At 42.1% G+C, this 26,721-nt stretch overlaps 3 protein-coding genes across 3 annotated transcripts; 2 read left to right on the top strand and 1 right to left on the bottom strand.

Moving 5' to 3' along the window:
- The first annotated feature begins 150 nt into the window (after positions 1 to 150).
- On the top strand, positions 151 to 3,488 carry aspdh (aspartate dehydrogenase domain containing). Its single transcript, XM_068727935.1, is given in 9 exon segments — positions 151 to 226; positions 229 to 276; positions 418 to 480; positions 635 to 779; positions 923 to 1,007; positions 1,505 to 1,654; positions 1,798 to 2,021; positions 2,107 to 2,246; positions 2,885 to 3,488. Coding segments are annotated over 9 exon segments (969 nt in total). The 3' UTR covers positions 2,923 to 3,488.
- gys1 (glycogen synthase 1 (muscle)) lies at positions 3,109 to 12,042 on the bottom strand. The gene is made up of 16 exons (XM_068727934.1): positions 11,878 to 12,042; positions 9,523 to 9,641; positions 8,877 to 9,058; positions 8,016 to 8,207; positions 7,536 to 7,721; positions 7,196 to 7,340; positions 6,836 to 6,953; positions 6,576 to 6,696; positions 6,305 to 6,411; positions 6,117 to 6,176; positions 5,629 to 5,821; positions 5,275 to 5,401; positions 5,080 to 5,175; positions 4,812 to 4,975; positions 4,635 to 4,715; positions 3,109 to 4,516 (listed from the first exon to the last, which is right to left on the bottom strand). Exons 2-16 carry the CDS (start codon positions 9,638 to 9,640, stop codon positions 4,271 to 4,273), a joined length of 2,136 nt encoding a protein of 711 aa, XP_068584035.1. The 5' UTR covers position 9,641; positions 11,878 to 12,042; the 3' UTR covers positions 3,109 to 4,270.
- Positions 12,043 to 15,563: 3,521 nt separating this feature from the next.
- On the top strand, positions 15,564 to 26,721 carry pold1 (polymerase (DNA directed), delta 1, catalytic subunit). The gene is made up of 27 exons (XM_068728046.1): positions 15,564 to 15,659; positions 16,163 to 16,351; positions 16,785 to 16,898; positions 17,039 to 17,179; positions 17,418 to 17,543; positions 17,762 to 17,930; positions 18,633 to 18,747; positions 18,904 to 19,033; positions 19,156 to 19,322; positions 19,463 to 19,567; positions 19,705 to 19,845; positions 19,975 to 20,085; positions 20,227 to 20,418; positions 20,508 to 20,596; positions 20,710 to 20,826; positions 20,936 to 21,049; positions 21,319 to 21,466; positions 22,457 to 22,552; positions 22,738 to 22,875; positions 23,081 to 23,256; positions 24,442 to 24,594; positions 24,792 to 24,894; positions 25,009 to 25,141; positions 25,532 to 25,645; positions 25,787 to 25,839; positions 26,240 to 26,337; positions 26,449 to 26,721. Exons 2-27 carry the CDS (start codon positions 16,165 to 16,167, stop codon positions 26,534 to 26,536), a joined length of 3,318 nt encoding a protein of 1,105 aa, XP_068584147.1. The 5' UTR covers positions 15,564 to 15,659; positions 16,163 to 16,164; the 3' UTR covers positions 26,537 to 26,721.

The following is a 26,721-nucleotide window of genomic DNA, read 5'->3' as shown; positions in this document are numbered from 1 at the left end:
CATTGTGTTGTTCGAGGGTCACTAGATGTCCACACTGCTTCAGATTTCTCCAAAGAATGAATTATCTAAATGCATCTGGATTTGAAGTTGTTTAAATGGATGGAGGAGGAGCTCAGCATGTAATACGCTCCACACGTTGAAGAACTAACAATGATTAACTATGGCCTCTCTGAGTCAAACTTTGTACTGTGCTTGCCCACAATTCCTGGAGTCGTGGTCCGGTTGTATGCTTCACGTTGGGAGTAACACAGCTCTGCTGGGGTTTGGCATTATCTGGTGAGGAGAGCAATAAATATTCTACTGGTAAAGATAGGAAGTAGGGTCAAAAGCATACATGTATGTGTGTGTGTGTGTGTGTTGGTTTGTGTGTTCAAGTTGCAGGTGGATGTTCTTTTCCCAGCATGTTTCTTTTGTCAGCACAGGACATGGCAACCAGCTCTTCCTCCCAGAGGATTGGGGTTGTAGGCTACGGACATCTAGGTCTGAACTCTCCCTCTCATACTGCAGACACACTTTCTGATATACATCCTTTTGAGTCTTTTGTTTAGCTCTATTCATCACGTGTGTGTGTGTGTGTGTGTGTGTGTGTGTGTGTGTGTGTGTGTGTGTGTGTGTGCGTGTGTGTGTGCTTCAGGGCAGTACCTGGTGGAGAGGATCCTTAAAGATGGAGCTGCTCTCGGTCTAACACTGGCGTTCGTTTGGAACAGAAATTCTGACAAGCTCAAAGGTTTCGTTCCTGATGAACTCATACTTGGTGATCTATCGTCCTTTCCAGACAGGTGCAAAAACACACATAAGTAATATAAACCCATGTGCATAACACCAGTATTTGCATCTTATATGATCTCTGTGCTACCATAGACAGCATGCATGACAACATTTTAGAAAAAGTTTTTGTAAAACTGTGTTTTCTTTTGTACAGGCGATGCGATGTGATTGTAGAGGTGTGCCATCCACAGATAGTGAAAGAATTTGGCTTTAACTTCTTGTCTCAGTCTCATTTCATGGTAAGCTTCTCCTCTGTTTGTGTGGGAAATATGGTTGCTGCAAAACAGAGTATTTCTTTCTTTTTTAGCACGTTATGTAGAGATATATTATCCTTAATAAATCCTTTGCTTCTTATGTTCCTGCTCCTTAATAACTGTAAGAAAACTAAAACAGATAAGAGTAAGACAGGTGACAAGGTGTATTAATGTTTATAAGTGAGATTTTTATTTTGATTAACTGGACAATGTTTTTTTCAAAAAATTACAGTCTTTTGTGTTTTCTGTATTTTAGGGATTGTCAGTATGTTTGGCCAACTGTCAACATTTCAACATGGTAGCATTGTTTTCTGTTGTTGTCTCCAACCGATGATCGTTTTATTCTTAAAATCAAATCGGCCCTGCGTGTATCCATTACAGAAAATGTGAACGCATTAAGCTGACACAAAGTTTCAGCAGTTGACTGTTAATCACAGAATTATCACATCCTCTTGTGTGCCTTTTTTTTCTCCTCCTCTCAGGTGGGCTCTCCTTCTGCCCTCTCTGATCCTGATCTGAACCAGAAGCTGCATCAAGCGGCTCAACAGTACGGTAGGACACTCTATGTCCCCAGTGGTGCATTGTGGGGAGGCCAGGACATCCAGAGGCTGAATGACAGTGGAGCCTTGAAGGTACAATAACACTGGGGCAGTGCAGGTGTGGTGTTAGCGAAAGGCTTGCAGTTGCCACCCTTCACATGGTTTAGACTTTGAGAATGAAAGTGCAGCTTGCAAATGGCAAATAAACTATTATGTTGTACTTGACTTGTTTTCAGGCTTTGTTCATAAGAATGTCCAAGCATCCATCCTGCTTCCGACTGACTGGAGACGTCCTCTCTGATTGGACGGAGGGAGAGGGCAGGCGTGTTTTATTCAGAGGCTCAGTGGCAGAGTTGTGCCCACTTGCTCCAAACAACGTTAACACCATGGCAGCAGCAGCAGTGGCAGCAGGAACACTCAGCTTCACTGGTGTTCAGGGAGAGATCGTGTCTGACACAGCGTGAGTCTTTCTAAAAATCTAATTGAGCGAATGCAGCCTGTCATATCTGTTTAAATCCCACTGTTCGCACCTCTTTATGCCCCAGGTTAAGTGACTATCATGTGGTGGAGGTGGAGGTGACTGGGCCCAGTGGCTTTTCAGTACACACAGTGAGGAGGAATCCAGCCAAACTCGGAGCTGTAACCGGCAGTGCAACATACCACTCCTTCTGGAATAGTTTACTAGGTGAGTCCTGCATGGTCAGATCCTTTACTTAAGTGAAAGAACCCAATCTAAAAATAATCATAATTGCAAGCCCTGCATTCAAATTTATACTAAAGTAAAAGTACAGAAGTATTATGAGCAAAGTGTACTGATGCTTATAGTGTCAAAAGTAAAAGGCCCCTGTGACATATTGTTAATACTAATGCATTAATTGATCCGGAGCATTTTATTGGTCCAGTAGGTAGTTTAGTCCAGGGGTAACCGACCTGGACAACTTGTGACAAAAGGGTCACACGAAACATCTGAGGAGCTGTGAGATGATTGATCTTTAACAATGTGATAATTTACATTGTAATGATTAATTTACTACAATAATCACCTGTTTTGCGTATAAAATCTTAATTTGAATGGTAACTTGTAAGCTGTCAGTTGAATTAAGTGGAGTCAAAAGAACAGTATTTTAAGGCTCCCCTATAGTTTAGAGGTCAAACCATTAACTGCAATGTCTCCAGTCAGTTGGAAACAATGATTTAATTAGTGTGTCATAACATTGGTCTTTAGGTCATGAAAAAAAAAGAAGATCTGGAGTTTGTTTATTTGCAAATAAGTAAATTGTTGGCAATTCTGCTTTTACCCTTTATATTATTTCTTTCTTTTAGTTTGCAAAGGTCACGGGGGACGAGTTCACTTGTGCTGAAGCAGATGAGAACTCTGCAGGATTCACTACGACACAGCAAGAAGATCCAGATAAATCAGTGGGGATGGTGTCTCTGGATCCTTGTGTTACTGAGAACTTGAAAACCCACACACCCTTTAATGTGTGTTCCAATAAACTGCATGCATGCAAAGAATGAAGAGAAAGTTATCATTTGTAAAACACCAATAAGTATATATACACATATCTAAACTTTATTAGTTAATCCGATGCAAGATTGTAACAAATGATAAAACTCTTACAGGGAGGGGGAGTATACGCCTGGTAAAATCATTTTCCTCTTCCATTACAGACAAGTGTATAGTCCAGTCTAGCTATTTGCCATCTCTCTTACATTCTTTACCCAAAAACATTGTTACCATCTCAGTCCCGTCCATCTCACCTGTATTCTCTTCACAATACTTTATACTTGTCGAAACAGGCAAACCCAGCAATAATCCACACAAGCGCAGACAGATAAAGAGGAGTGTGAGGTTGTTAATTGGTGATTGCCACTGAATGGCTGTGACACTAAGGCGCAAAACAAAAATTAAAACACACTAAACTGACTTTTTTTGGAGTTTCTGATGCTATTTGTTGTTGCTATGTATGTGTTCTACACTATATTTCCACTCTGAGAAGTTGCGTAGTAAACAAGGCATTTGAAAGAAAAAAAAAGATGCTACAAGGTGGACAGTTGTGTTCGAAGCTCTGCATCATCATCATAAATCATCACACTTTTAAGCCAAACACAAGTAAAACAACAGGTGATCTCTGTGTACTCGAAGCAAATGACACCGTCTTCAAATGAGCCTTTCTTTAACCAGGAAAATAGCTTTGAACGAGTCCAGGTGACAATCTGGTATAAAGGAGGGTTGTGTTCTTTCCCTGCTCTGACCCACGTTTGAATCAAGTATAAAAACTCTTCCAGCTACTCAAAATAATCCTCTATTATTGTTTCAATGTTTTAGACATACAGTATGTTATCCAGTGTTAGTACACTACAAAATCCAGCAATCCTGATTTGTTTTCAATGTTGAGCTTTCGTTTAGCCCTTTCTAGCTGCTGCATGTACTCCTCAAAGCAAACCACTGGTTGCACTGCTGGTGTAACTGAAACAAGACCAAAACATGTCAAACGGACAGACTTTTTCTAAAGATTCTGAGGTACGAACAGGTTGGGAAGACACTGATGCAAATTTTCACAACAAGCCGATATTACATTTAATCACTCGTATTCACACAACTATAAAAGGACAAGGATGAGTTAAATGATTGCCACAGATAAAGTTTCACTAGTGAGGTTCAGCATGTACTGTATGTATGTATATATATGTGTGTTTGTGCATGTCTCAGTTTTTCTCGCTCGTGACAGCATCGCCGTTTCCATTGGCCCCCAGGACAGTAGAAGACTTATTTTTGAAAGGCGGTGCGTAGGGCTGGCGGATGTTGACCCGGTCCTTTTCCGCCTCCAGATCTTCGTCATAGCGTTCTTCTTCGTCATTGTCCTCAGCCTCGCTGTGGTGGGGGGAAGAGTGGCGGGACAGAGCTGGAGACGGAGGCACAGAGGCTGGTCGAGGGTAACGGAAACCTGAGGTCTGAGGGCGAGAAACAAAAAGGCATCAGAATCTCAATCAGTGGAGGTGTGTAAGGATTTGTGAAATAACAATAAATAGTGAAAACATATCTGTCATCCAAACACATGTGTTAACTTACTGAGGTGGGCTCATGAAGTTCATACATGTATGTTTCAGGGAAGGCTTTAGCCAGGGCCATATGACGGGCAGATATATAATACTAGTGCAGAAAAGAAGAAAAAAACAACATTAATCCATGTTGAAGTTGAGCAATGATCACATGAACAAAATATTAGTTTGAGATTTTGAATCTAACCCTTCCAAGGTATCTCCAGTCCAAGAGCTCGCTCAGACGCTCAGTCCGGTTCCTCTGGATGATCCGCTGGCGGCGGCTCTGCTTGCAAAACTGAAACAGGAAGGATGTGAGCTGGTTGCACGACTCGTCGACCCCTCGATACCGACGGTCCAGGATGTAAATACCTGCAAAAATAAACGTCATGATGTGAAAGAAAGCATCAGTTATCCCTGCGTATCTTTTTAAAGACATACTTAAGAGTTAAACAGATAAAGTATGAGAAACGCACCATATGCTGAGGGGTCTGCTATGTGCTCCTCCATGAAACAGCCAAAGCCTGACAGGTTAGTTGAGATTGATGGAATTCCCATGACTGTGCACTCAGCTGACAGTGAAAGAAACAGTAAGGCCCGATTAATCATTTTGATGTTATAGAACAAACCCACGCACATAAATACACCTCGTCAGCATGCGTGAGTCATACCTGGTGTGTAGCCCCAAGGCTCGTAGTAAGAGGGGAAGACGCCGAGGTGGCAGCCTCTTACAAACTCCTCATAATCCATTGGAAGTAGAGGAGAGGTGGACGAAAGGAACTCAGGATGGAAGATAACCTAAAAGAGGGAGAAGCCATTCAGTAGGAGTATTTACTATAGCGGACAGTACGAGTAGCAAACTGTAATTCTCGGTCACAACATGGCGCATGTGGAATGATAATCACTGCAGAAACTTAAGTCATCTACACATTTGATATATTATAGTACAGTTTAGAATACCTTTAAACGTACTAAAAAGGTGAGAAGAAATACTTTTGTGGGCATTTATGGACTACTGAACTTACCTTGACACGGTCAGCAGCGCTGTTGAAAAGGCCGATACGGCGGACACAGTTAAGGATGGGGTCGCTGCTGTCGTCCAGCATGTTGTGGGTGCAGACTGGAGGCTGGCATTGTCTCTGAGTCGCGAAGATGGCACGCTTCATTATGGTGAAATCCTCTTTGTCCAGCATTTTCGACACATCTGGCAGTTGCCCACTGATGAAAACAGCTTGTTTTAGACTTGTAAAATGACTACAATAGAATATTTATTAGCATGAATAAACTCTTATTTGAACAATGGCTACACAAAGTTTACATTTTGTACAGAATCTGAATCGAGGTATATCTAGGTCCGCTTGGAAAATTCTTGATTACGTTTATTAACAAATGTTTGTTAATAGGTGGGCTGTTCCTTATTTTCTTCCTACTTTATAGGAAGAAAATATTTATACTTTTTTGACGGTGTTATAAAACAGATCATTCCACATTTTACTGAAAGTGGCCAACTTACACTAGAAGTGACTCATAAAGTTTCTTTCCGAAACGTTCCTTCACAGTCTGAGCAGTATCCCTGTCAGGGGAAAATAAACAAAGAAAAAATGCAAGTGGAATTAGACAACTTCAAAACACTTCCAAGTGGATGAGTGTAGCAATTTGTCTATCTGGCTTCATCTTGTTTAACATAAGAAGACATTTCACCAGAGCTGTTTCCTGACTGCTTGGCCCTTCAAGGTCTCCACATTGAAGTTGTTTGTCCGAGCTGGCATGATGAAGAACGCAATGACGGTCACGTCACTGTGATTGACCTGCAACAGTCAGACCATACAGGAATATGGGGTCACATTTTTACACCTAAGATTCACCTTCTTCCTTCTTCCTTCTTCCTTCTCACACACACACACACACACACACACACACACACACACACACACACACACACACACAACTACACACACAACTACACACTTACCCTCAGTAGATAGTTGAGTCTGGCTAGAGCTTCCAAGAAGATGTCAGCTCCTTTGTTGGAGAACTCATACCTTCCAGCAATAAATAGGAACAAAGACTTGTCCAGGTTGAAGTCAAGGTGCCTGGTGGTCAAACACAAACCAAAATCTGTCACAAGAGCTGGATGAGTGCAGCGCTTACAATCAGCACTTTCTGGTAGTAGTTTGTCACTAGAACAACGGTTTTGACTGAGCTGTGAATGTTGAGTGATGCGCGTCTGACCCGTAGAAGTGTCCCCTGACGAACTCCTGAATCCGATTCTTGCTCTGAGCGTGGAGGTTTTGAAACTCGTGTACGGCTGAGAACTTCTTCACGTTGAGCCCATTGGGAGTGACAATGTCTGTTTGTGATGGGAGAGGATAAGGGCATTAAATGCAAAACACAGAGAAACAGTTAGTTAAGCATCTAAATAGCTAGGTAGCTAACTTGGTGAATTCAAAGTTTAATGCATTGAAACATCCAGTAGGAAAGCAGTGAGAAATACATCATATCCTCGCACAGTCAAGGCCTGCTGTGTCTGGCCAGTGACAAATGAGGATGAGGATGTTTCTGTATTTCACACATCAAATCACCTCCACACACCTGGTGCCCTCTTGAGCAGGTACTCTGCCTCAATGGCTGTGATCTGTGACACGGTGGTGAAGACATGAGCACAGTGAGCGGCCGCCCGCTCCAAACAGTAGCGGTGGTAAATCTGTCTATCGCCTGCTTCCTTATCCACGTTGAACTGAATGGGACACAAACAGGAGAGGGAGAGTGCGATGAAGTGTACATTTCTTGTAGAATATCTGTCTGATTATGCATTCATTTTAAGAATCAAAGTCAGCTCGACAGTTAAATGGCCTCTTTCTATTATTTTGTTTTTGCTTAATTACAGTGCTGTGTAATAGAATGTACACAGGTACACAGTGCAGACACGCACCTCTGCAAGTTTGTTATAGAAGTCCACACTTCCAGCACACAGGTATCGTCCCAGCAGTGTGGCATGAGTGGTGAAGATGGTTGCGATGGGCAGCTTTCTATGTCTAGACAACACTAAGCCCAGGCCGGCCAACCACTCATGGAAATGGGCTACGATGTGCGCAGGCTCCTCACTCTGGGCCGCAAACTGCAATATAGATAGATAGATAGATATATATACTGTATTCATCCCCAGGGGGAAATTTAATATTAATTTAACATAGAAATTTGTTATATGGGAGAGAACAGTGTTAATGGACTACACACCAATATGAATAAAAACACAACTTATATTTCATGCATTTAGACTTTTCAAGGAACAACAGCTCATTCCATCTTTTTTCTGCACAGTAATCAATTTCTCCTTTCGACACGACTAAAACAAATTTAACATTACATTATTATTGAAATTTGTGTCACTTTATGTTCTCTTGCTGCTGACCTCTCCCAGAAGCCAGGCAGTCAGGAAGCCAAACAGCACGGCATCGTTGGCCTCACGATCAAACCACGGCACGCCGATGTCACAAAGGTCCCACAATTCCCTCTTCCAGCTGTCAAGAGACCAGGCGGTAAACGCAACATCAATCAGAACAACATAGGGACTGCCCTCAATAAGCCAGCGCCCAAAGTAGACCTGGAGGGAAATGGAGAAAAGGGGGGAAAATGAACTTTAAATCTTCATGCCACACACCACCCAAAATAATATAAACCACTCACATCTTAGAAAACACATTTCCATCCAACTAATTGTGCTCTGATGCTGGTCTGTCGTGAGCTTAAAAGGTGATGTGATTAAACCAGATAGGCTTCGTTGAAAAGGCTGCACTATCCCTTTTAAAAAGCACCACTCCTAGCCTTGACCCATAACTCCACTACACTCCCAGAGTGACGCAGCACAAAGCTTTAAAATAATCACACACACACACACACACACACACACACACACACACACACACACACACACACACACACACACACACACACACACACACACACACACACACACACACACATCTATTTCTGGAGTGTGTTTTTGAGACAGAGAGACACTGATACAACCTCTAACCTTTGAGAGGAAATGTCACCGGGTTTAGAAGAGACGTGGTCAGGGCCCAGTGTGAAAGAGGGGATGATCTCTAACTGGGTTTGTAAGTGTAGTTCACATTCACCACACATATTCACAAATCTCACTGTATAAACCCTCCAACTATTTGTAGTAATAATGACTGTCCTTGAGTGGAACATACAAATTTAACTTTGAGGCGTGTATGTGTATACGTGTACTGTGTGCGTGTGGTAGTACCTTACACCCACTGGAGTTCATCTTGTCAATGGTTCTCTTCAGCACGGGGTTGGTGGGCTCGATCAGCTCCACCTGAGTGCGCACGTTGCTCTCCACGTAAGGGCCCACCAGGAAATAGTTCTCCCCCCATTCCTCTGCGGTCAGACGGGCTTTGGTCTGGATGACGGTGTAGATGCCTCCAACTTCACACATGCAGCAAACATGCCACACGTACGCACACAAAGTGGAGACAAAGATATAAAATGATTCAACCTGAAATGTATGAAGCATTACGGTGACAGGTATCTCTAACAACTAGAAATTATCTGAAGGTTGTAACCTGTGCGAATGATCAAGATTAGACATATACATGGAAAGTACGAATGTAGTTTTTTCTTGTTTTCATTACATTTATTAAGCGGACACTTTTATCCAAAGCAAAGTGCATTCAACATGTATTTTCATTAAGTTTTTAAATACGGAAACCATTTATTTTCCCAAACTTTAAAAGTAAGTGCAGACACAAATGCACTCAAGGAAGGACCAAATTCTCACACACACACACACACACACACACACACACACACACACACACACACACACACACACACACACACACACACACACACACACACACACACACACACACACACACCCAAAAACTTGCCTTTGTTAGCGACCTCCCACGCAATTTCAAAAAGAACTGCGTCCTCCAAATCAAACTCCTCATCCCACTCCTCCAGTCCTGACAGGGACGTGACAGAGAGGCTGCGAGCCAGCGGCATGCTGGGTAAACATAGAACACACTCAGCTGAGAAGGGAGCACCTTCCAACTGTGTACACCGTACATGTCACACTTGTCACGTATTTACCAAAAGTATTGTGATGTGTGAGCAATTCACACTTAGAACAAGGCATCAAAACCTGTTCTTTGTTTTTATTTTAAAACATTAACTTTGGAATACAAAAACATGTTTACATTTGCAATGACACTGACTTTAAACCAATTGCTTGGCATTAAAGAAACTGAAGGATTACATTGTTCTCTAATGTATCAATGCAAAGTAATAGCATCTGGTAAACCTGAAGTGTAAATGACACATTTTTTTAAACAGCGTAACATTTTGCAAGCATGTCATCAACAAACCTCACATCCCATTTCACAAAACTATTACATTATAGCTCTGTGGTGTGAACACAGCCAGTCTCAATTCATTTACCATTATAACAATCCTCTCTGGTGAGATGATTCAATTTATAATAAAAGATTTTTTTAAGATTTGATTTCTTCAAAATTCTGCCTTTGTAATATACCGTTTCAAACATTTCAATTTCCTGGTGACTTAATAAGCCTAACCTTTGGCTGTTATTATAGGAAACCCTGTGCAAACACACAACACTGAAGCGGTACATTGATTGATAGATATTTACGTAGATGTGTTTATGTTTGTGAGCGATTGTGCGTCAACAGTATTTGCTCTGTCTATAATCTGAGATGGTCAAAGGGCTTCTTCTTCCTACTACTGCTTTTAACAACAAAACAACTGTAGTCATGCCTATCACATCCATGTCTACACAAAAATTACAAGTTTGCTCTGTGAAATTTGTATCTTAACTGAATTAATACACCAGATATGCACTATAAAGACTGTACCTGCATCCTACTGCAGTAAAAGAAATGTAATTATCCAGCTTCCTATTAGTGCTAGAGACATGTGGAGGAGTGCATTCCTGCGGACTGAATGTAAGATGCACTGAAAATACAACTTTGTGTTACATTCCTGCTTGCAGAAATGGTGCAACTTCCTCAACAATTGAGGGCATGTCATGGGAAAGGAAGCAGGAAGGCGCAGACAAGGGCAAGGATCAGGTAGAAACTTGATCCATATGCTACTATGAAATGTTGAAATTGTGTTAAGATGTGTGGACAACTACAGAAACTAACCAGTGCACAAACCCTGGGTTACACAGATATAGACTTCCACCTATACGACAGTCCACAACTTTGTGTTTTACACTGCTGACCAGAAATTCAAGTCTAAGCATAGGTCCTACTACCGACGAGCTGATCTCAACTTCTTAAGTGAATGTGCCGACCAGCTGATAGCAGTGGACCAAAGGGAGTTTAGTGTAAAACAGTCTGTCACTGTCCAGGCCTGATAAAAGCCCAGATAAACCAGAAGAATAATATAATTAAAAAGTGCTGTTCGAACTGATAAAAAACATTAACCTCAGATATGCACACCAGACCAGCTTAAATAGAAGTTGAAGACTCCCCCAGACATGTTTAAGAACAATAAGGTAAAAACGCTAAGCTTGGAAGTATTATTTGTGTGAAAATAGTACTTTATTCTGAAGAGACATTTAAGGGAAGTAAAAACAAGCCAAACTCATTTTTGACAGGCGTTTCATAGTTTGGTGTGATATAGATAGAGAAACAAACGGTCATCCTGTTAAAGAGAGTAAATACCACAGTGGTTAAGTGAAAGTGCTGCTCATTTGTTTGGGCCCCCCTGGGATTCCCTGGAGCTCTCAATTGAGGGGCAGCACCCTCACCTGTTTGGTACACCACTTTAGGATGCTATATAATTAACTACCGACACTCACGTGGACATGCAGTAGCAACTAGCACCATCTTGCCCTTTACAATGTCATACCCTTTACTAACATTTGGGTTTGAACGGCCCACTGGGCCTAAAAGTCTGGCAGAGGACAAGACCCAAATCAGGCCATAGAGGACGCACTGCACGTCAGCTTGGGACAGCGACTGCTCGTTCAAAGACTACAGGCGACAACAGACCCATAAAACCAACAGCAGACCTCCTGGCTCAATATGCATGCTGATGTATGTCTCGTCTACGGTTCCTCGTGAGTTGAGGAGCGAACGTGACATCAAGCACCTATACTGCAGCTGCCGAGACACGCGCAAAGGACACAGCGTCCCGATGCGCGTCCCCGTCTGGTGAGGAAGTATTAAAATATGATCATTTTGGAAAACTAAAAAAGGCAGATCTCTACTCACCCTTCGGTTTTTGTCCCAACTTCACGAAGATGAGCAACACATTGGCAGCTGTCGCGGTCAATCCAGCAAAAATGTAACCAGCTGAGAGAGAGGAAAAGAGGGCGGATTTTCTATTGACAGCGACTCACATTGGTCTAGTGCGTTTGCTGTCAGATGAGGGCCTGGGCTCGGATGCAGGAAGAAGGCTGGGTTGGTGAATGCGGGGTCGCTTCTACCACATTATTCATGAGCTTCATTCCTACTGGCCTCAGTCTCCGCTTTATCTCCGCCCCTGCACACAAAGTGACGGGAATTGGGCGTTTGCATCGACTGAAGGACGCAATTGGCTGAGCGGAAGTTAAAGGACGTTGCAGTGGTTGGTCAATTATCTTTTCATCCATACAAAAGAGGGGAGTCATGGGAAACCGGGTAACTTTATCTTTTTTTTTTTCCAATGAGGAGGGAGAGAGTTATTTATAATGTATTTTAAGGGTGAGAGCATAGTTTTGAGAACACAACGTGACCAGTGACATTAAGACACCCAACCCCTCTCTATATCTCTGTGATCTATCGAGTACTGACCCTTTCCACTGGCTGCCATCTGTGTAACCCCCCATAACCTTCCATCCATAAATAGCCTGAACACATGGTATGTATTGGTAAATCTGCTGAACCTGTTGTTAAGATAAAATAAGATAATCCTTTATTAGTCCCACAGCTGGGAAATTTACAACAGCATAGTGGATAGTGCAAACGGACAAACAAGAGACATAGTTAAAAAATCACACAGTAAAGGTATAGTAAATAAGTAAAAAACGTTAAAAAAGCAACAATAACTACAATATTATATAGTCCAACTGAATGGTAGTTAACATTGCACAGTGGGTTGAACAGATTACTTATATTGCACAGTGTATACATTGGATTTATATTGCACATGAATGAATGAGGAATTGTCAGTTTTTGTTATGTGTGGTGTATTGGAAGCAGTGTTGCTTGTGCAGTCTGACGGCGGCAGGAAGGAAGGACCTGCTGTATCTCTCCTTCACACACCGCAGGTGAAGCAGTCGGTTACTGAAGGAGCTGCACAGAGCTGTTAGAGTGTCCAGCATATGGAAGGTGTTGTCCATCAGGGATGATAGTTTTACCTTCCTTCTCCTCTCTCCCACAGTTTCCACTGGATCTGGTGGGCATCCCAGGACACAGCTGGCCTTATTTACCAGTCTGTTCAGTTTCTTCCTGTCAGCAGTCGAGATGCTGCTGCCTCAGTAGACCACGCCATAAAAGATGGCTGATGCCGCCACAGAGTCTCCTCAGCAGATAGAGTCTGCTCTGTCCCTTTTTGTATAGAGCATTCATGTTTTCTGTCTAGTCCAGTTTATTGTTCAGGTGAACACCCAGGTAATTTTAAGATCTCACCATCTCAATGTCCATTCCCTGGATGTTTACTGGAACAGGAGGAGAGGGTTTACACCGGCGGAAGTCCACCACCAGCTCTTTGGTTTTCCCTGAGTTGATCTGGAAGCGGTTCTGCTGGCTCCAGCCAATAAAGTCCTGGTTCAGTTCCCTGTATTCCCTGTCATCACCATCCGTGATGAGGCGGACGATTGCAGAGTTGTCAGAGAACTTTTGCAGTTGGCAGTTAGCAGAGTTGTGTGTGAAGTCCAAGATATAAAGTGTGAGGAGGAAGGGAGCCAGAATGGTTCCTTGTGGGGCCCCTGTGAATGGTGCTGAAGGCACTGGAGAAATCGAAAAACATGATTCTCACAGTGCTTCCAGCCTTTTCCTGGTGAGAGAGGGATCTACAGTATGTAGAAAATAGATGACAGTGTCATCCATCCCGATGCCCGGTTGGTAGGCAAACTAAAGTGGGTCCAATGATGGGCTCACCAGGGGGCGGAGATGGACAAGGACCAGCTGCAGGGTCTTCATCACGTGCGATGTCAGTGCCACTGGCCTGTAGCTGTTGAGGTTCTTGAGGTGCAATGTCTTTGGCACTGGTACCACACAGGATGTTTTCCACAGTTGTGGCACTCTCTCCAGCTCAGGTTGAAGATGTGCTCTACGATCCCACACAGCTGGTCTGCACAGGACTTGAGAAGCCTTGAGCTGATGCCATCCGGACCCGCGGACTTTCTCGCATTGATCTTTTTCTGTTCTTTCCTCATCTTGTTTATTGTGAGGGACAATTTGCAGGGTGGGGGTTGTGTGTTGAAGGTTATTGGTGGGGGGTGGGGAATTGAACAAGAAGAGCAGTGTATGTGCAGGGTGGAAGGGAGCTGAATGTTGTGGGAAGTGGTGGGGGTAGGGCAATATATAGAAGGTGCAGAGGAAGGGGGTTGCAGCAGCAGGGAGAACTGGATAGGGGGAAGGGAGAATGACTGATCAGATCTGTTGAAGAATGAGTTCAGATCATTCACCCACTTTTGGTCCCCCACAGGCTGGGAGTTGGGTTCCTTGTGACCAGACATGGTTTTGAGGCCCCTCCAGACCCCACTGATGTTCTTCTGCTGCAACTGATCCTCCATTTTCCTCCTATATCTGTTTTGTCTTCCCTGAAAACGTCCCACATGGTTGAATGAGTCCTTCAGAGCTGCATGATTCAAATCACCAGAGATAAGAAGAAGTGCATTGAGGTGTTGTGTTTGCAACCTGCTTGTCGCTGAGTGGATGACATCACAGGCCGCCTCAGCGTTAGCAGAGGGGAAAATATACGGAGCTATCGCGATAACATGCAAGAATTTTCTTGGTAGATAAGAGTAATTATCTGAGACTCCTGATTTCAGCAAAGATCTGCATGGCTGAGGAAAAACCCAGCATCTTTCAGGGATATGCACAGACACACAAGGGTCATGTGTTTCTATTTATAAAGCCCTGCTCACTATTATTGGGGGATTTACCATTTTTAGTTGAGTTTAAAGTGAATAACCATGACACTAAATCATATAGGTTAGCTTGAAAGCTACCTAACAAAAGACTGATTTAATATACAGTATGAGGCAGACCTCTAAAACATAATTTGTTTGTTAAGCAATTGCCTCCTTCTTTTGAGTGTATACTTCCATGCTTTAAATACAATAAAAAATATGGAAAAAACGGCATTTATGTTGTGTAAATTGTTATCATTTGATGAAGTAGATAGATAGATAGATAGATAGATAGATAGATAGATAGATAGATACTTTATTAATCCTGCAAGGGAAAATTTGTTCGCTACAGCAGCATTATGATACAGGTAAGCAATCAAAGTAACAGAGTAAAAAATAAATATACATTAAGTATAAAAATGCAAAATATATACAATAAAAATAACAGAGTAAAAAAGATAAAATATAATATTTATAGAATAATATTAACTAAGTAAACAGTCGTGCAAAGATTTAACCAAACAACAAACAGTATTATAGAATAGTATACAATATTATAGTATTGTGCATGATTTGGCCAGAGGTGATTTATTGTAGTCTTATTGCAATCTATACACAAATAAAATCAAATTCAAAGATTTCCCTCAAATTTACCGTTCTCCCGCCCTCTCTGCTGCGTACGTTGCTGCGTCATTTCCCGTGAAACACACGGTCTTCCGTATCTACTGGGTAACGACAGGCCGTGTTCAACTTCCTCATCGTTACCGCTGAGTCTCCGCCCTGTCAGTGACGTCACTGTCCGTTCCTTGACAGTTGGGTCTAGTAACACGGCGGAACTTTTCCGCGCATTCGCGGGTGAAAGTTCACGAATTGAAAGAAGGGTGGCGGGATCTGTTGTCAACCAGGAGGTCTGTTGTGAAGAAGTAACGTCGACAGGTATTTTACAGCTTCGTTAGAAACGCACCAGCCGTTGGTCTTAATCAGTTGATCCTCGGGTGTCTGGACTAGTTTCGCAGTGAGATTAGGACCGTGTTTTGGTGAGATCAGCTTTGGCGCGAGACTGCGCAGTGTTTACACGACGCTGGCTAGCTTGCTGTTTTAGTTTGTTACAAAAGAAAACATACTCCCTGAAAATAACCACGTAAACGTTACCACTGGAATACCAAGGTTGTCGTGTCTGACAGCTAACGTTAGATGTTGAATATGAAATAACCGCTTCAACACGTGCATCAGTTATCAACAGTGCACCTAACTGGTGTAACTATTGTGTTGTGTAACGTTAGGAAGGTACAGCAACAGTCATGCTAGTTACATGGCTAGTGGGCTACATTATGCATTCAGTTTATTAAATAGTGACTGCTCAACTGAGTTAAACACGTTTTCTTCTTCTCTGTAATCATCTTCCCTAACATGCTTTCTGCCCCCACTGTTTCTTAAAGGCATGGACCATAAAAGACGCAATGGTGGCCCTTATATGGGTGCTGCGTCCCAGGCCAAACGGGGCAAAACAACTGGTGAATGGGAAGACAGTCCATCGACGTTTGAAGAGGAATTGTCCATGTTTGATGAAGCCGAGATGGAGGCAGAGGAGACGGAGGGGCAGGCAGGCCATGACGTTATTCCCGTAGGTGAGTATTGCACAGAAAAGCACACAGCAAGAGATTATTGAGTTATGTTAATGACGTGCAGACCTGTATCAAAACTGTTTAACTGTTGACAGATGTCATTTCTATACGTCACATACTTATGCATGTGGTTTTCTTTAACAAGCACAGCTACAGGGTATTTGTTTTGCAGAACCTAGCTAGTTATTTATTTTACAGTGTAATTTTTCTCATGTTGGGTAATTAATTTGTGTGGCTGGTAGCGCTAACATTTGTAGCTCAACATGCATTGTGTGTGCTTAAAGTAACTGACAACTGTGGAACTAGTTAACTGTCGTTCCAGGAAATTACCCTTACTGTGGTTGTTTAATTTCTGACAATACTGTAACAGTTCTTGGCTAAAGCTATTGAGATAACAAAACGATGCACTTATTATCTTGTTACCTTGTTTCCTCAGGTGACCTCTTCTCAGCAGACCTTAACCCTCGTTGGCGGCGGCCTCAAGCCCCGTCACTGGACCCATCCTCGGATACGTTGGTGTTTCAGCAGCTTGATCTCGACTATTATTTAGGTGATTGTCAAAGATTGCTTATAATTATCTTTGCTCCTTTTGTTTTGAGCTAGATGAGAGTGTAGAATATATCCACAAATGCTGTTGCTGTAGGTGAGAAGAAACGGAATGCAAGTTGTTTCCACTTTTGTGTTATGCAGGTGCAACGGTGGCTGGCATGCCTGGTCAGTTACAGGAAAAAGTCCCAATCATTCGGATGTTTGGGGTGACAGACAGCGGCAACAGTGTGTGTTGCCACATCCACGGCTTTAACCCTTACTTCTATGTTCCGGCACCAAGTGGTGAGTACTGTCATTATTTTGTTAATACATAAAGTATGTGAGTATGAACACTCTGTATTTGCATGACACTACAATAGCTCTCAGTCAGTAACTATTAAAAAGTCTTTCTGTAGAACATCTTTCTGTCATTTGGGCATGTCACCTTTCAGAATGATTTCAGCTTTTGAGGGTCTAAAATGATTAATTCTTAATAATTTTGCCATGTTTCCCTCTGTCTGCGTCCTTTTTTTTTTAAAAGGTTTCACATCTGATTACCTGGGTGAATTTAAAAGAGAGCTGAACTCTGTTGTCCTGAAGGACATGCGATCCAATAAGGACAACATCTCTGTCACAGTGTTGGCTGTCGACATCACCCGCAAAGAGAGTGAGTACAACTGCTGTTCAAATGTGCATTTGTTATTCACTAACTATAGTTGTGTAAATGAATCCTTTAACACTCACAAGGATGTTCTTTGAACCAAGGAGGCCGATCCTAGTTTCAAAACATTTGATAATAAATGTACTTGCAATGTGTTAAAGTTAAGTTACAATGCTTTATTCGTCATTCTTGGAGTTAAAGTTCTTATTTTCTCTTTTCTGCAGACATGTATGGTTACCATGGGAAACGCAGTCTGGATTTTTTGCGGATAACCATGGCGATGCCTCGTCTCATCGCCCCAGCAAAGAGACTGCTGGAGCAGGGCTTCAAGTTCGGATCGTTCCCCATCCAGGGTTACCAAGCCTATGAGGCCAACATAGACTTTGAGATAAGGTGTGTGTGTGTGTGTGTGTGTGTGTGTGTGTGTGTGTGTGAGAGAGTGGTAAAGGTGATATGGAAGCACAAATGGAATTTTATTGTGAATGGACCATATTCATACAATGCAGACAGGTTATGCATTGTCATGGAGTATGATTTGAACATTGCTTGTTTGCTGATAACTCACACAATGAGCAAAGAAGAAGGAAAAAAACAACAGTTAAGAGACAATCATCATCAAGTCACCTGCATAAGACTGGAAACAGAATGTTTTCGAGGCTCATGTAAGCTGCCAAAATATTGTGAACTTGCCACAACTTTCTGGCTTCTTGCCTGTGCAAAACACAAGCTTAATGCAATGTGTGGTGCATGTAAAATAACCAAAGAAAACCAAAACATGGAAATAGGTTTATATGTAAATTTAGTTATAAGCTGTATGTACCTCAGAATATACTTATATCAAGATTTGTTTATATATTCTCAAGTTAAAAATTATGTTGGCACTGTCAGGTTAAACAGGATGTTTGCAGTTTTTAGTCCTATGAATAATGTTGTAGCCATATTCTCATACCAGTGGGTTATAATATACTCAAATGTTAAGTCTGGGGAACTTGTTGCAGCTAAAGAAGTCAGTTTTTGTAACTGGGATTGAACTGATGAGTAAAAGCAACACTGACACTGTATTTTTCAGCTTAATGAGCCTCTCTGTGTTGTCAGGTTTATGGTGGACAGTGATGTGGTGGGATGCTGCTGGATTGAACTTCCCAAAAGCAAGTACAGAGTGCGTGAAGAGAAGAGCACGGAGGGCTCAGATTCTCGGTACCCAGGCAAGGTAGGTCTGGTTCACACTTGTCAGTAGAACAAATGGCTGTGACTCTACTTGGGTCAGCAGTTCACCTCCCTCTGAGTGCCTTCATATAAACATTGTTTAGTCAGACTTTTACTAACGACACTCATGCACCGTCTCCCACTGTTTTTGTCCTTTCAGGTGTCCTTGTGTCAGTATGAGGTGGATGTGGGATGGACAGATTTGATAAGTCACCCTGCAGAGGGAGACTGGCAGAGGATTGCACCACTCAGGGTGCTCAGCTTTGACATTGAGTGTGCAGGAAGAAAAGGTGGGTTTCTTTCTTTCTCTCTGTCATTCTCATTAAACCCCATACATATTATTACCCCATACTTTTTTGTCTTGATTTGCTTGATGGAAAGCAAATGCAGAGTTTGACTCTTTTCTTTCCAGGAATCTTCCCAGAAGCAGACAAAGACCCTGTGATTCAGATAGCGTCGATGGTGCAGCGGCAGGGCGAGGCGGAGCCCTTCATTCGCACCGTGTTCACTCTCCAGTCCTGTGCCAGCATTGTGGGCTCACAGATATTTTGCTTTACACAGGAGAAACACCTACTGCAGGTATGCACACTGGCTTCAGCAAGGCACTGAAAAATATTACATATACAGAGTATTCTGTCATGTTTTCCTCTTTTCTCTTTTCAAATTTTTGTTCATCATCTATCACGTCATTGAGTTTCTGTTTACGTTTCTGTGAGCAGAGCTGGGCGGAGTTTTTGAGGACTGTGGACCCAGACATCATCACTGGATACAACATCCAAAACTTTGACTTTCCGTACTTGCTCAACAGGGCAGCTGCTTTAAAGGTTAGATGGAGCCCCATTTCTCTACCCCTTCCATGCAACGCCAAGGACTAAAAATACCAGATTAGGTCCCCCCCCCCCCCCCCCCCCCCCCCACACACATTTTTTTTTTTAAATAAAACGTGTTCTTTTGTGTTCAGGTAAATCTCTTTCCCTACCTTGGCCGAGTGCGAGGCATTAAGTCAGTCTTGCGAGACCTAAACTTCCAGAGCAAGCAGATGGGGCGCAGAGAGAACAAGATCATTAACATGGAGGGCCGTGTTCAGTTTGATCTACTGCAGGTCAGCTTCTTCTGCAATCATAACTTTACCAATATATAAAGTTACTACGCAGTTAGTATGTCTTGCACTGCTTGGGTAAGAACATTTTTCAGAAAAAGACTCACGGCCTGATTGGTGTGTTTCTCTCAGGTTCTCCTCAGGGACTATAAACTGCGTTCGTACACACTGAACGCTGTGAGTTTCCACTTTCTGCAAGAACAGAAAGAGGATGTGCAGCACTCCATCATCACTGATCTGCAGGTAAAGCCCAAACTAGTAACCTTGTTGTATCTGGATAAGAGCAGATGTATGGATAACTTTTCTCTAAAATTATTTAAGCTTAAAAAAAACTAACCTAGAGTTGGATTTTCTACATCTATCTAACCTTCTCCTCCATCGCAGAATGGAAATGAACAGACTCGTCGACGGTTGGCCGTCTACTGCCTCAAAGACGCCTACCTCCCGCTGCGCTTGCTGCAGAAGCTGATGTGTGTGATTAACTACATGGAGATGGCCAGAGTGACCGGCGTGCCTCTCACCTACCTGCTCTCAAGAGGACAGCAGATCAAAGTCGTCTCTCAGCTTCTGCGACAGGTAACAAAGGCAAACACATGGGACCGATACTTGTGCATATATACAGATTTAAGGGTGGAAACAGTAAGTGTCTGTCTGTACGTGTTAAGGCCATGAAACAGGACCTGGTCATGCCCGTTGTAAAGACAGAAGGAGGAGAAGACTACACTGGAGCAACTGTGATTGAGCCAGAGAAAGGGTATGTACATCTGTTTGTGTGGGTGTATGACTCCTCTCTGCTCTTGGTGTTGATGGTTTGGTGCGTGCCATCTTCTTATATACCTTTCCATCGCCACCTTCTACTCTGTTTAGGTATTACAGCATACCTATCGCCACCCTGGATTTCTCCTCCTTGTATCCGTCCATCATGATGGCTCACAATCTGTGCTACACCACCCTGCTGCAGAAGGGCTCACCGGAGAGACAGAGGTGAGCAGTCTTTTTATGTAGTCCACAAGAAATTAGCTTTTTTTTTTTTTGTCAGTCTGCTAGTTCCCTACACAATGAGCTAATATCTGAAGCTGTTGTATGTATTCAGCCTCTCACCAGAGGACTTCATCAAGACTCCGACTGGCGATACGTTTGTGAAGAGCTCTGTAAGAAAAGGACTTCTACCTGAGATCCTGGAGAACCTTCTGTCTGCCAGAAAGAGGTTTGAATTATTCAAATGCATCACAAAATCAAACTGACCTGAACTAGAGTGAAAACTTAGCAACTCCGTAGACTGCTTCACTCCCACTGCACCTTTTTAAAATGTACATTTACTGCTAATCCTGATAACCTTTCATCCTTGATTCACAACTAGTGTTTAATGTTTTTCCTCGTGCTGTGATAATGTTCAGTTTACTCTGGAAAAATATAGAATGGGTTTACCAGTCAGAAGTGTCTTCCTTCTCAGCTTATCCCAATGTCGGTCCACAGGGCCAAAACTGAGCTAAAGAAGGAGACCGACCCGTTCAAGAGGCAGGTGCTGGACGGCCGACAGCTGGCCCTCAAAATCAGCGCAAACTCCGTCTATGGCTTCACTGGCGCTCAGGTGGGCAAGCTGCCCTGCTTAGAGATCTCACAGGTGAGCGCTTGACTCTGGGTCTCACACTAATGTTAAGTCCAACTGAATTTACGTTGCATTTTTCATCTGGAAAAGCATGCATATCTACTCTGTAAATCACTTTGTGGAAAAAAAAAAAATCTGAAACCAAAAGGGGAAAATGTATATTTGATATTTCTTTGGTTTTATTATGGCGGTATGTTGTTTGACATTAATTCTACATGATACCTTTAGGTATATGGATACCATATTTCAATGCAGCCAGTTTACCATCAGTGATCTACTGTAGGCAAAGCAGACAGTCACACTGAGTCAAACAGCATCTGGCTACATAACATGAGAGCCACAGACTCTGAACAACAACAAAGCAGATGAGCTCTCCCGCTCGTCTCCTTCTTATCTAAGTAACAAACATGAAAACACGTCCTTCATGTGAGCTTGTTGAATGAGCGACCAAACAAACATTCACGAGGGAAAAGAGCACTGCTATCATACTCAGCTGCAGCACATAAAACGGCAATGTAAACAAACCTGCAAATGTCACTTTGGTCTGGTCACTTGCTGGTAGGTCATTACTCTTAAATACCACTAACAACAAGCCGTTTCTTAACATATCTAATGTTTACAATACACTGTTTTTCATTTATGCAAAATAATGCTGTCCCCATTTGACTTGCTGTCCCTCTTCCCTCTGTTTTGCACAGATGTGAAGTCAGAGAACAGACGATAAACAACAGAGATGTAGGGCAAAGATTAGAGTTTAGATAGAAACCACAAAGACCTACTGTTAGTGTAAAGATGAACCACAACAGGTGGTTTTGTGGAAGGATGATTTACTTACAGGAAGCTGAGAAGATAACTGCTGCATTCTTCATGAGCAGTTTTGGGATAAAACATTGAAAGTTACGGCCTGTAATGTGTCTGATGATGTTCGTCCATGAAAGCTCATTCCAACACTGCAGATCATTCGATGGTAAACTTCTTTAAAGCTTTCCTTTTTTTCTCGTCTAGAGCGTCACAGGTTTTGGGAGACAGATGATTGAACAAACCAAACAACTGGTAGAGTCCAAGTACACCATTTCCAATGGTTACCAAGGTGATGCCAAGGTGAGGAATACATGCATCAAACTCTTCTTTTTAATGGTTAACCATTTATGAGTTAACATCAGCTTTTTATTTTTATGAAATACTGTTGTGGAGTTTTGAGCTGTAGGACCTACTATCTGATGTTTTCGATGGCCCTACTTTGTGTCCGTGTTTTACATTTTATTTTTCTTTATAATCTTTTAAAGGTTATTTATGGAGACACAGATTCCGTCATGGTTAAGCTTGGAGTTGCCACAGTGAGGGAGGCGATGGATGTTGGCAAGGAGGCAGCAGAGTGGATATCGTCCCACTTCACACCGCCCATCAAACTGGAGTTTGAGAAGGTACCGTTTCCGTCAACATGATTTATCAAAGCACTTGTTCTAGTAATTTCAAGATCTGTGGAAGTTGTTGATTGAGCACTTTGGTCCCGAGTGCATCTTTGAGAATCAGAAAACTGTTTCTAAATATAAGAGATAGGATTTGGGAGCACAGGAGAGATGGAGCATCCTCTCAGCTAATGAGAGCTTATATTTGTCACTTCCACAGGTGTACTACCCTTACCTGCTGATCAACAAGAAGCGTTACGCAGGCCTCTATTTCTCTGGCAGTGCAGACACACATGAGAAGATGGACTGTAAAGGCATTGAAACTGTCCGCAGAGACAATTGCCCTCTGGTGGCTAACCTTATCAACACCTGTCTGCAGAGAATCCTCATAGACAGGTACACACACACACACACACACACACACACACACACACACAGACACACAGACACACACACACACACACACACACACACACACACATTCTGTACATAATGCATTATCAGTTCATTTTGTTAGAAGTTCAATGGTGACTTCATACATTTTCATTTTTTTTTTTATTTAACTTGTACATACTAATAAAAGTCCATTATTGTGTAATGTAAAATTGTAACGGGACTTTTTAAACTTCATGATCCTGCAACTTTTTAATTTGATATCCCAAAATATCTAAAGTTATGTTCAGATGCTGAATCTTAACCACACTATGCAATGTATCCCCATGCAACAGTTCGTATGAGATCTTACAAAATAAATTGTTTAGCAACGCAAGCGATCAGTTCGCTCTGCAACAAAACTACTTTGTTAGTATTTGGAAATAATGGCAATTTGTGTTTAAATAACTATGGCATTACTTTATTAAGGAAGTTAAATGACAAGTAAGTCAACGTTGGTTTCACGCAGGACATGAATAGCGGTCTTCTGGGTGAAAGTTCAGTGTTTTTCTGGATTCCCATGATCAATAAATTCATGGAGAAATTATCAAATTTGAAAAACTGTCTCTGAAATGGTTTGGAATTAACAGAATAAAAGTGTTAAAGTTATTCTTTAAAATATGTTCAGAAGAATCCTCAAAACATAAGGTCACACAAAATACGTTCCTTGTATTACTAATTTATAATATTGTGGGTCTGGGACTGTGAGGACTTCATTGTTTGGAGGAGTGTGGGGCTGCTGTAGCTTGGTTCTCTCATCGCCCCCATTCCATATTCCATGCTGCAGTTTGTTACAATGCCTGTTTTAGGGCATAGCACACTGGATTAAGCTCATTATGGCGCCCTATAATCACTATATATCATGGAAATAGGGTAAAATATTATGGAAAAGTTTGAAAAATTCATTGGTAGAAATGTGTGGAAACTCTGCTTTTTTTTCATCCACCCTGACTTCATCGCTCTTTGTACTACGTCACCTGTCCTGGCTCATGATTATGTGAAATACACACTGTAAGAATTGATTGCATGGGTTACATACGAAGACGAATTACGTAGACATTGCGACAAACATTGTGTGAGAACAGCCTGCACAATGAGCCGTTAATTTGTTTTGAAAAAACTAATCACAGCTGATGTATGTTTCGTCAGGGACCCCCAGGGTGCTGTGGCTCATGCTAAAGAAGTGATCTCGGACCTACTGTGTAACCGCATCGACATTAGTCAGCTCGTCATCACCAAGGAGCTAACGCGCACTGCCCAGGAGTACGCTGGCAAACAGGCACACGTGGAGCTGGCTGAGAGGTCTGCTCATTTCAAATAATACTCCAAGGTTGTGTGTGTGTGTGTGTGTGTGTGTGTGTGTGTGTGTGTGTGTGTGTGTGTGTGTGTGTGTGTGTGTGTGTGTGTGTGTGTGTGTGTGTGTGTGTGTGTGTGTGTGTGTGTGTGTGTGTGTGTGTGTGGTATGGGGGAACTGACCCATTAATACGGATGTTTTACAGGATGAAGAAAAGAGATGCTGGCAGCGCCCCAAACCTGGGAGACCGAGTTCCATACGTCATCATTAAGGCTGCAAAGGGAGTAGCAGCATACATGAAGTCAGAGGTCTGAAGTGTTATCTTTCATTGTCCAAATAACTTTGGTTTAATTTGTGCACCCACCCTTTCTTGTAATGTTTAAACTCCATGATAATCGTGATTCTTCCGCGTGTCATTTAAGGACCCGATCTTTGTGCTGGAGAACAACATTCCCATCGACACACAATACTACCTGGAGCAGCAGCTGTCCAAGCCCCTGCTGAGAATATTTGAGCCTATCCTGGGAGAGAGCAAGGCAGAAAACGTGCTGCTCAGTAAGTCTTCAAACACACACACTGACACCAATTCTTTCCTCAATTACTTATTTGCGTTTTAGTGAAATTATCTGAATTTCTTTTATTTTTGAACTTTTAGATACCACTTTTTGTGTTGGTCATTATTCCTGACATATTAAAGTGTAACTTAAAATAATTTCACAGTTTTATAATCTGTGGATTGATCATGTGCAGACATCTAATGGGTGACGTATAACCTTGCCAGCATTATAACAACCAAAGCTGCACAGTTTTCATAAAGAAACTCATAAAATACTCTTGTGTCCCAAAATAAATAATATAGATATGCTAGGTAAATAAACGACACTAAGCATGAATTATCTTTCCAAGATTTAAAACTTAATGTTGCAATTCTCTGTTGTCTTTCAGAGGGCGACCACACGCGCTGTAAGACTGTGTTGACCTCGAAGATCGGGGGCCTCATGGCATTTGCTCAAAAGAGGAGCACCTGTATCGGCTGCAAAGCTGTGCTCAAGACGGATGGTGTGTGATGAGAATTTTAAGATATTTCTTCCTGTTTTCCTCTTTCTTTTATCCTCAGGTGAGGCTTTATTGAAGCTTTCTTTGGGTGGGAGCGGTGATAAAGAACCTTACATGTGTAACATCTAATGTGTGTCATTGCAGCGGCTGTGTGCGATTTCTGTAAGAGGAAGGAGTCTGAACTGTATCAAAAAGAGGTAGGCAAGATGACTTTATACTTTACTATGCTGATTTTCTTCACTAAAAGGGTTTATTGAAATACAGTCCCTGCTCTGACTATATTTGAAGATTTAATGTCTTATTTTGTATCAATGGTTTTCTGTTGTTAATCATCATAATGCCCTCTGGTGGCTCCTCAGAGCTCAGGGAAGTCATTAAAAGGAATTTGATATAAAATATATTGAAGTGCATTAACCAGAATGCCTATTTTAACGAATACAATTTTTTTACTTCGATTTTTTTTTTTTAGAGACTCGTGTGCTGTTCGAGAAAAGCACAATTTACTTAAGAAGAATTAAGGGGTTAATATCTGAAAGCAAACATAACTTTCCCCCGTCGTGTCCAATGAGTTTCTAATATTTAGCTTTTTAATTGCAGATCTTTCACCTGAGCACACTGGAGGAGCGTTTCTCTCGCTTGTGGACTCAGTGTCAGCGCTGTCAGGGCTCCCTACATGAGGATGTGCTCTGTACCAGGTACATATGCTGTGTGTGTGTGTGTGTGTGTGTGTGTGTGTGTGTGTGTGTTATAACTGCAGTATTATGCCTGAGTACACAGTAACACTGTCCTTCCTGACTCCTCTACAGTCGGGATTGTCCCATCTTTTACATGAGGAAGAAGGTTCAGAAAGACTTGGATGACCAGAGCGTTCTGGTGAATCGTTTTGGATGGTGAGAGGCGAACACACACTCATTCCCTATGTGCCTCGTTTCAGATGACCAAGGACTCGTATTGTCTCACTGTATTTTTCTACCATGTCTTTTGGTGTTTGTAAAAATGCTTGTATATCACAATATTTCTATATTTTCTAATATGAATGGAATGACGTTATGTAGGTCTCTTTTGTAAAATAAAATCAA

The sequence above is a fragment of the Cebidichthys violaceus genome, unplaced genomic scaffold (assembly GCF_023349555.1).
Source record: "Cebidichthys violaceus isolate CVI_PGR_0920_01 unplaced genomic scaffold, fCebVio1.0.p SCAF_40, whole genome shotgun sequence".
In the NCBI taxonomy this organism is placed as follows: Eukaryota; Metazoa; Chordata; class Actinopteri; order Perciformes; family Stichaeidae; genus Cebidichthys; species Cebidichthys violaceus.
Note: the sequence above shows the minus strand (reverse complement) of the source record. Positions and strands in the feature narration are given on the sequence as shown.

Excerpts from the sequence above, each read along its gene's own strand:
- pold1 (XM_068728046.1), top strand. The coding sequence starts at position 16,165 with ATGGACCATAAAAGACGCAATGGTGGCCCTTATATGGGTGCTGCGTCC. Across the intron at positions 16,352-16,784 it reads CCATGACGTTATTCCCGTAG|GTGACCTCTTCTCAGCAGAC; the intron begins GTGAGTATTGCA and ends TTGTTTCCTCAG. Across the intron at positions 24,895-25,008 it reads CAGCATACATGAAGTCAGAG|GACCCGATCTTTGTGCTGGA; the intron begins GTCTGAAGTGTT and ends GTGTCATTTAAG.
- gys1 (XM_068727934.1), bottom strand. The coding sequence starts at position 9,640 with ATGCCGCTGGCTCGCAGCCTCTCTGTCACGTCCCTGTCAGGACTGGAG. Across the intron at positions 6,697-6,835 it reads GTCAGGGGACACTTCTACGG|GCACCTTGACTTCAACCTGG; the intron begins GTCAGACGCGCA and ends TTTGACCACCAG. Across the intron at positions 5,822-6,116 it reads CTTTATGAGTCACTTCTAGT|TGGGCAACTGCCAGATGTGT; the intron begins GTAAGTTGGCCA and ends TGTTTTCATCAG.